The 10,000-nt window shown below is 38.7% G+C and overlaps 1 protein-coding gene across 7 annotated transcripts in view; it reads right to left on the bottom strand.

The window, feature by feature from the left end:
• LOC144968300 (aurora/IPL1-related protein kinase 2-like) overlaps positions 1-8,800 on the bottom strand; it is a 17,854-nt gene extending 9,054 nt beyond the window's left edge. Inside the window, exons 1-5 of one of the 7 annotated variants that reach the window (XM_078906524.1) lie at positions 8,441-8,800; positions 6,862-6,923; positions 5,096-5,254; positions 4,062-4,153; positions 3,217-3,279 (exon numbers count right to left, since the gene is read on the bottom strand). In XM_078906524.1, the coding sequence (XP_078762650.1) occupies positions 3,217-3,279; positions 4,062-4,153; positions 5,096-5,254; positions 6,862-6,923; positions 8,441-8,564 (500 nt within the window). In that variant the 5' untranslated portion in view covers positions 8,565-8,800. Of the gene's footprint in view, positions 1-3,216; positions 3,280-4,042; positions 4,154-5,095; positions 5,255-6,861; positions 6,924-8,440 lie in introns of all 7 variants that reach the window. The other 6 variants (XM_078906523.1, XM_078906518.1, XM_078906522.1 and 3 more) reach the window with 6 other exon arrangements.
• Between the last annotated feature and the right edge of the window lie 1,200 nt (positions 8,801-10,000).

The following is a 10,000-nucleotide window of genomic DNA, read 5'->3' on the forward strand; positions in this document are numbered from 1 at the left end:
TACAATGGGACGTGCTGATTTATGCAATGATTGTATAATAGAACATTGCGATTTATGAAGTGAGAGTACAACCAGACCCCCACCCGCGTACACAACAGTCGATATAAAGCCACGATCCTCGCAGTCGACGTCATTACCATCAGCATCACATCCCCCATCCAACCTAATTAGGTACTTTAAATACTACTAATAATTTGACTTCAATAAACCTACCCACCTCCCGTGATAACAACAATTGAGGAAACTGATCGGAGGACGAAGACTACACATGAATTTATTAACGTTGGCCATATTAATATAAGATCATGCCGGAACAGCACTCAAGACGTAATTAACATTATACAAGACCATCGCATTAATATACTCAACGGAGTCATGGCTTAACCATGGCTTAGCCGAGGCCATTCGAGCACCGGGTTGAATCTCCATTAGTCACATATCAGGGCGGGTCGTTCAGGGGCCCCGCTATAGGCTCGACATCCGAGATGGTCTCGTGACGGTCAACCGGAATTACTCCTTTGCCCCCGATATGCCTCAAGCTCCCCCACCAACGACAAGGTAGGAGATCCACGAGGGAGGAACGTTGAGAAGGTAGACCGCAAGTCCATGCACATAGTGTCGGGAACGCTGGCAACAACGCCTAGAGAATGGGGCCCGATAATGGCAGCAATCAAGCCATCCGATGTCCGACGGGAGTGCAAAATAAGATCAAAGAGAGAAGAAATGGGGATACCCCTCTCAAGTGCATAATGGAAGGTGCCACCGTGTCGAGCCGAAATAAGTCTCGGCAACCTCTGTACGTAGATTCTCTAACTTTGGACAGAGATGCATATACGAGATGGAAGTCGGTTTGGACGAATTCAATCCCCCGAGGGGCGGGGACATCGACTCCTCGAAACTGGGGGAGAAGTTACCAGGCTTTTCCACCAGCACGATGAGACATTGGGTGACAGCCAACCGACTTCGGTCGAAGCTTCCGGGTGGGTTTGCGACGGTGCACGAGTGCGGTACGGAATTTGCTGATTGAGTCAATCGTCATAACATCGTAGTGCGGGGCGGTCCTTGGCAAGCTTAAGGACCACGGTCCTACGGTCCTTGGGAAATGAAGACCGCAAGGACCGGTCCTAGGACCGGTCCTTTTCGACATTGAACATTCCTGAGAGACTGTTGGAAATTCGAACCGGTTTGACCTTTGAGACCGTGGGATCGTTCATTCTTGAACCGTTAAAGACCGCTACACGATGAAAACCGTGGTCTACAGGAGTAAAACACACGGAGTAGTCACACTCATATCAAATTGTAACCTAATCAGAGAAGAGGGGTGATGCCTTCTTTATTTGCTCACCGTACTTCATTGTTACTTCGATAATTTAATAAAATTTGAAATTTATCCCCATTAACGGAGATAATGGCATCGCCCAAGGCGTTGATCGAGTTGTTCGTGGCGTTGATACACACACGCAACTCCTACCCCCTTCCTCCTCCCCCCCCCACACACACACACATTAGAGGGCAGCGAGCATTGAAGAGTAAGAGAGAGACGTGAAGTTATAATAAGAGGGGGTGGATGAGGAAATAAGAGGGGTCGATGGTGACTTTTCGCCAGATCTAACAAACTCAGCTACCCATTCATTGCTGAGTAGACAGGGATTCAGAAAAAACTCGACTGCACCCGGGATCGATCTCTGGCCCTTTGCGTATAAAGAGAGTGCTCTATCAACTGAGCTATCGGGGTCCCCAAATATTCTTATTGGACTTTTTTAAAATTCAGACGTTATAACTGGGTTTTTTGGAAGGAAGAAACTAATGAAACTCATATTATTTGATTAGTAAAAACACCAAACGAAATTTTAATATTATTGTATAATTTTAAATGACAACACTGCAATAGAAAGGAGTGGTGACAAGAGATGGACAAAAGAAAACAAAAAATCGGATTTGCTACTTGCTAGGTTCTACACACACACACACACACACACACACACACACGCACAAACACACACATCTTTAGTAGTCACATACATTTCAAACAATAACCCATTAGAGAAGAGGGGTCATGCCTTCACCATAGATCATTGCCATTGCGATCATTATGGTGTAGTAAATTTTGAAATTTACCCCGTATAATGGAATCGTCCAAGGCGTGCGCCTCCTGTTCCCCCCATCTCACACACGAAAGGGCGGTTTGCGGAGTGGAGGTTGGTGGTCGTCTGCCTGTATGGTCGTCTGTGTCGTTTAGTGTATGGCAAAGGGGGATGGGTGCGATTAATGAAGTGGGATGGGTGGTGATTGGTGGAAGATAGGCAACCGAAGCAACGAATCGCTGGGGAAGTAGTAGGCTATGGTGCGAGACCGTAGGACCGTGGTCCTTAAGCTTGCCAAGGACCGCCCCGCACTAGTTGAAAGGTGATAAGAAGTGAGGACTGCCGCCGGTCTTCCCCTATGGGACCGGTCTCCGGTTCACAGCTAAAAGACCGTGGGACCGCCGGTCCAGACCGGTCTTCAGCGCGGCACTATAACATCGTAGTGTGAGCACCATTAGAAGCTGTTGCCAAACGGGATCCAAAATAAAATCTTTTCCCTCCCAAACTGACGAGGAGGAGGAATAGCAATCGTATATTCATCCTTCCTTAACGACAAAACGTCATTTATAAACAATCTATTCGACTCTTTTGAATATGCTGGATTTTTAATACCTCTTCAAAATTTTTAACCTTACAGAACTCCTAAATAAATATTCCACAACCCGATCTTTGCGTTCCTCAGTTGACACCACCCGTTTGGCTATAACACGCAGTCGTACAAAGGCGGGAACAAGGCCTTTCTTTCATTTTGATCTGTCTGCATGGAAAAACCATTCCACAGAGCATCCGGGAGTCCAAATCATTGTATGTGTTCAAGAAATCCTTGAAAACATTTCTTTTTTGGTGCATGTTTTTTCTCTAATATTGGTTTGTATTGATGGTATTGATGTAAAGCGCCAAGAGCCTCGTGGTTGAGGATACAGTGCGCTCTGTAAGAATCTATTATTATTATTATTATTATTATTATTATTATTATTATTATTATTATTATTATTATTATTATATTATTATTATTATTATTATTATTATTATTATTATTATTATTATTATTATTATTATTATTATTATTATTATTATTATTATTAATGAAGCAAATCGGTGTATTCTGTCGTGATATTACAATGGAACATACCGGTGTATGATGTGATGTGAATGCAGGAAATGCAATCCCTGGACTATTTCTTTTGCGTACATCCTGCGGAGCAAAATCCAATTTAAAAATAATAATAATTTGTTGGATTCATAATCATAAGATAATTTTATTGACACAGTAGAGAAAATGTATCTTTTAAAGCACAAGATAAGCATCGTGTTGACCATCAGCAAAATTTGTTGGGACCAGAGTTTTAGATTATTGTCACTCATACAACCACTGATCACACTATAAATCGCTTGTCTTTTCTTCCAAGAAGAGACATCGTATTGCTAGCCACTAACTTTACGATTATTGAAGCTCTTTTTGTTTGTAGGTCTTCATCGTGTTGCGTTTTATAGGGAGAAAGCGAACTAGAGAAAATGAGATGCAGTGAAAAGCGGTTATATTGTGAGTGATTAAACCAAAAATACTGATAAACCCAAATAGCCCGCCAACCAATGCATTTTCGGTTAACCGGTTTGGCTGTATTATTAAACCACAGGAGACGCGATAAGACCAATGGCCATACGTTTTAGAATGAGGTATAGAAATCGTTATTTTATCGTAATCACAAATCAAAAACATATCACACACACAATCACACACACACACACACACACACACACACACACAAAGCACACCTCAGGCATCGCCTCACAGCTTTTGAGGACTCCCGTCAAGTCGGGTTACTAAAAGATACCCGTTTCAAACACATACTCATGCATGTACACATTCACAATCATAAACACACACACACACACACACACACACACAAACACACTCACACTCGTTAACAGGAAACACAAAATACACTAATACACACACAGTGCACGCCCGCAGACCTCGTGGCATCGCTCCTCAGTCCTTTAAGGGTTCTTGTGAGATTATCCAAATTACCGAATGGGGCATACTGCAGCAACAAGCAACGACGGTCCTGTGGAGAAAAGTGTAGATCAGTGAAGCAACGTGATGCACGTTGAGAATTTCTACTCTTTAAAAAGACAGATTCGGGGTTACATTGTTCCCTTCAGCTTTTATTAAATTTTTGCAACGAGCACAGAATTACTAGGAATTCTAGACATTTGAACTATTATTTTTTTACAGATTGATAGAAGTAACTTGCAAACTCTAAAAAAGGGTAATCTTTTTATGGAGGCTGCCCAAATTGTCACAGGCCCAGTTTGTCACAGGCCCAGTTTGTCACAGGCTCCAGATTAGAGCAAGTAGGCCTTAGATGATTTCTTTGCCTTCCTTTGTTAGACTGTAAATCTGATGTACAAAATGATGTACAATTATTTAAGTTTTATGTTCATCTGCATAGAAGAAATTGAGATACCAGTTAATTTGTTCTACTCTAGAACTCTAACTGGGTCTGTGACAAACTGCGCTTGCGACAAACAGGGCCTGGGACAAATATGTATGCTTCCAATTCTATCACCCTTTGACTCGAATGGTTAATTAGATTATCGTCTAAAACATAATGATCGGTCTTTATTTTACATTGGCCTTGGAAATCGCCATCTGGCCACACTGATGCGGGTTCTCCACAAGCAAATATAAAAACCTCATTGTTTTCACGAACAATGAATCAATAAGTTTATCAAAATAATTAAACATTAATCAATTTATTTGTTTGTTTATTTATCTTATATAAGCATTTTCTTAATCTAGTTGTTTGTTTATCAATTCAAGGAGATCACGATAACTCAGTAGAGCACAAGCAAGAGGACTTCTACCCATCCCGCTGTCCCCTCGATATTGATCGGGTAGCTGGTTCTGATAAATGTGGAGGAAAGTACTTTGCAATAGACAAGCGTTCTATCCTACGGGGGTTAAATTGAAATTATTTTAGAAATGTTTATGACGTATACATTACCACCTGTTGTATGAAGACATCATAGCAATGTATCAGGAATGGCGAGGCACACGCTATTTTGAGGACGGCCAATTCGTCGTCTGCTTGTCTACCCCTACCAGGCTTGAAGATCTTCATGACGACCACTAGATTGGTTGGAGAGTGCACAACGACGTCCACCTGTATAGTTTTTTTAATGGACGTAATGAATGAATGGCTTGGAATTGGTGGAAATTGTGTAAACTGCGGCTTTGTGGAACTTTATAGTGAGACACTTGGTTTCTGACTCGTAGGTCCTTGGTTCAAATCTCTCCGAGGCGGCGCAAAGTAGAGTCCTTGTCACACATAAAGAAAGCAACAGCTATATCTAATGCAACTAAACTTAGAACATTTGGATCCAATGTGAAACCTGTTCTGAATGGATCTGAACCCTGGAGGGTCACAAACATCTTAACTAACAGAATCAAGACCTTCATAAATAAATGTCTCCGCAGGATTTTGGGAATCAGATGGAGATGGCAAGATCACATTTCTAACATAAAATTATGGGAAAGGTAAAACTTAGAACCCATCAGCACTCAAATTAGGAAGAGGAAATGGAGATGGATTGGTCATGCCTCGAGAAGAACAAAGAACAACGTCATCCGCCTGTCCATCGATTCGACCTCCAAGGGACACGTAAGGTTGGACGTCCGAAACAGACATGGAGGCTCTCGCTGTGGCCTTACCTGGCGGACATTCGTGGGGGGTTTTATGATCCACAAGGAGAGAAGTGTCTTGTTGTGTGACGCTTGGCTTCTGACTTTTAGGTTCTTGGCCTGAGTCCCGTTGAGGCCCCGCAGTGTTGAGTTTTTTAATAAAGACAATTACGAATATATACTGACCATTTTCAGATTTAAAAAATGAGTACACGACGGATGATCGTTTTGTTTTGGCCCAATACAAATTGTGATAGCACCTTTCAGGTGTCATCTCTTGTTGGGTTTTGTTGTTGGCTTGGAGCCATTTGTAAAGCGCTTCGATCCATATTAGTCGATATTGCTTTAACTTTATATAAAAAGCGTAATTTTCATTACTATAAGATACTTTTTCTAATGCTTTTATATAATATTAATCTGGTAGATTTTTGAAAAAGATATTGAATATACAATAATTCACTGATATAATAATATATATTGTATTGAGCAAAAGTTACATCCATATGGCCTCATTCAACTCACAACTTGAACAAATATAAATGTGATCTATATAATAATAATAATAATAATAATAATAATAATAATAATAATAATGATAATAATAATAATGATAATAATAGTAATAGTAATAGTATAATAATAATAATAATAATAATAATAATAATAATAATAATAATAATAATGATAATAATAATATCTTATTATCTTGTTATTATCGGGTCTTTTGAATTTTTTACAGAATTAAATATATTTTTTTTTAAATTAAAAAACAATATATGTAGGTTAAAATGTATTTTATAGCGTCAGCTGTAATATTATATTTAAAAAAACAGAATATTCCACATGCACTTAAGAATGATACGCGGAACTAAATTGAGAACTCTTTGCTAAAACTATAATAAAATAAACAACTGAAAAAAAAAGAAAAAATAGAATTGAAAAAAAAAACAACAACAAAAACAAAACAACCCCCCCACACCCCCCCCCCCCCCAAGAAAAAACCCCCAAAAAAACAAAAAAAAGAGAAACATAAAAAACCCCAAGAAAACCCATGATCAACAGAGAAGGATATATAACTTATGGACTTGCCTTTGAAGCATTACCTTTGGCTAATCCATCTATCAGTTGATGGAACTCAGTTGATATCTGTACTTATTAAAAACAGTAGACAAAAAAAAAATAAAGAAAAAGGAGACATACAATATACAAACGAATGCTGATAATGGTGATAATAAGGACAATGTATTACTAAAGAAACAAGACTTTCTTGAGATTCAAACTCGGATCGGCTAGGTTATAAGTCTAACGGCAAATCTAATTTCTAATATGCCCCAAGGGCCTTAAGGGAATTTTGTAAACAATTGCATATTCAATCATAACTTTTGAATGACATTTTAAAAATTGCGGTTTTAAATGTTGGTTACAAGTGCTTCATAAAACGTGTATTTTATTATCAAAGCAACCACTATATTAGGTGTTTTAACTTGAGTGACAATATTTCGTAGATCTTAGCGCACCGCTGTAATGTCATAGCCTAACGCTGACCAAAAAATGACGTCACCATACAAGGCGACGACTAGTAAAATGAGGGAAATTGTGAGTTATATTCATTTGTTCAACCTATATTTGTTTCCTTGAGCACTTTCAACCACAACTCACTTTTCACTTTCTTTTCGTGGTCGTCGTCTTGTTTTGTGACATCAATTTTTTGAAGTAGTGTTCAACTATAAGTTAGCAAAGGCTACAATCTTAGTGATGCCTGAAACGGAAATTTGAACCGACCAAAACCGTCTTCCCACTGGCTGAAATGTTCACATTGCTCAAATCACCAGAACATTGTTTTAGAATTACAGTGAATTTGGGCCATCGCTTATCCCGAGTGGACGTGCAGAGACCTAAACTCCTGTCAGTCCTGATTTTTCGTGAAGTATTATACTTAATCCTGGTCAAGCCATGGGACGCTCAATGCATCTGTATGGACACCCATGTTATTCCAGGTTTGGTCAGCCTCTTTATTAAACTCTTTATCCATGGATCTTATTCAGGTTTCTTTTGTCATCAGCCGTCCAGTGGAGTTCAGTTATTGACCATCTGGCAACATGTCCTAGTGAAGTATTATGTCGCGACGTCACACTTTCTAATCTTCTTGTTCCAAACTCCTTGGAAATGTGTATATAACCAGACCTTCGAGAGGAATAGTAATTTATAGATTACATGTATTATAAGGTGGTATAACTATTTTAGTAGCAGGACGGACAGATTCTTAGGATTACGGGTAGTAAAAGAGCGAGGATGGATGATCTTTATTGACGATCAGCACTTATTTAGACCATAAAATAAGATGCCACCTCTCTGAAACCGGAAGATTAATGACACAAAGTATGCATCCAGTCTTAATGAAGAGTGGTTTTACACTTCCAATGAGATTGGAATCTTTTTTTTGACATCACCCTTTTGATCCATATTGCTTGTTGTTGTTGTTGTTGTTGTTGCTGTTGTTGTTTTAGCCCGGAACGGTCTGTTTTAAAGTTTAAAAAATAACTGGTCAGTTCCTTTTATTCCCCTATGTTTACGACTTCTTTTTACAGCCCGAAGCTTCCACTTCCAACAGCTTAGTGTTCACAAATCGATGTAATGATAAGACAGATAGTGATTGATTTCTACTCACTCACCACTCCTTCCAGACTGCCCCTTCTGTTCCTCTGTTTCTTGTATTCCAAATACACTGATGGGTTTAATGTATAACGATGTTGGTGATTGTTTCCCGATTCCATTGCCATTGTTGTTGCCATTGATGTCTCGATGTTGGTTCATTGTTTTTCAATTCATTGTTGATGACACATAGATATATCTTTATTTTTGCATCGGAAACCCATCTAAATTTTCTCTAATCCCATTGTTATGATGTTTTTTGTTTTTGTTTTAAATTATCTTTTTTTTTTATTTTACCACGGGCAATGTTTAACTCCATATTAATTTGGTCTTTTACTTTTTCTTCTATTGCTCTTTTGATATTGTGTGGATTTCCGTCTATTTGATAGTTTGTGTACTTTCCGGTGCTAATTATTGTAAGTAGATTCCTATTTTGAATTCCATATTCTATGATGATGGTGTGAATTGTTAAATAAAATTGAGCATCTTGTATTAATCAGAGAGCGTTTTGACCTTTCATGTGATACAGATAACCATTGCCATTATTTTCTGCGATTAATGAATGTCCAGACTGTCCGATTCATTTTATACACGAGGTTAAAGGTCAAGGGCTGTGGAAATGTCCCCTTCCACAACGAATTGATTCTCAGCAATCATCTGACTCATTTTGTTGTTGAAAGATTTAAATAGTTTCATATTTTGTTCAAAACTGACCCTCCCCCCCCCACTCCCCCCCCCCCACCCCCCCCCCCCCCAAAAAAAAAAAATCTTTACCACATTAACCACAAAGTCCAAGTCTTGATACCTCATTTCAACTTGTCTGGACCACTGAAATGCTAGTTGTCTGGACAGTTCTTTGGGAACGATGAAAATCTCAGTGAAATAATGACATGTTGCCGACGCTATTCAGAAGGTTGGCATTTCTTCCCTTTTGCAGCCAAGGCGATTGCGGGGAAACAATGAAGTGACACAATGAAAAAGTGGCAGGTGCTTAAATTTAATAAAGATTGACTAATATCCTTTTGAGTTGTGGAAATCATTTTCTTTTTTCTTTTCTTGTTTTCAATTTTTTCTCTCTCTTTATTTCTTTCCCTTTTCTTCCTTTTCTTCTTGTCGTTTCTATTTCCTGTTCTTTCCTTTCTTTCATTTTCTTTTTTATTATTTCATTTTAGAAAGTAAGCGGTAAATACTTTGACCGGAAAACATGCATTTAGCTTTTTATATTTATTTATTTATTTATTTATTTTCATTGTTCCATTGGCATTGCTCATTTCAAACGTTTGAGTCGGTACTGTATCTATGATCAAACGTGCCCATGTGCATTTGTTTACATGCCTGATAACCGAACGCAATTGTGGGCAGTTTGAGAGTGGTTCTGTTACAAAAATGGGCCCATAACCATTTGAGTTATCAGACCTGCAAATAAGAGCCTGTTGAGTAGTGCAGATCAGAAGAACAGTAGAAAATAAATTAATTAAACAGAGACATTTTTTAAATGGCTAAAGCTAGCATCTATACGAAAATAAACATTAATTAGGCGAAGTATGTTAAAGACTATATTATGCGCCCCCTAACT

Source organism: Berghia stephanieae, chromosome 3 (genome assembly GCF_034508935.2).
Source record: "Berghia stephanieae isolate SIO BIC M18660-M18661 chromosome 3, UCSD_Bste_1.3, whole genome shotgun sequence".
NCBI lineage: Eukaryota > Metazoa > Mollusca > Gastropoda > Nudibranchia > Aeolidiidae > Berghia > Berghia stephanieae.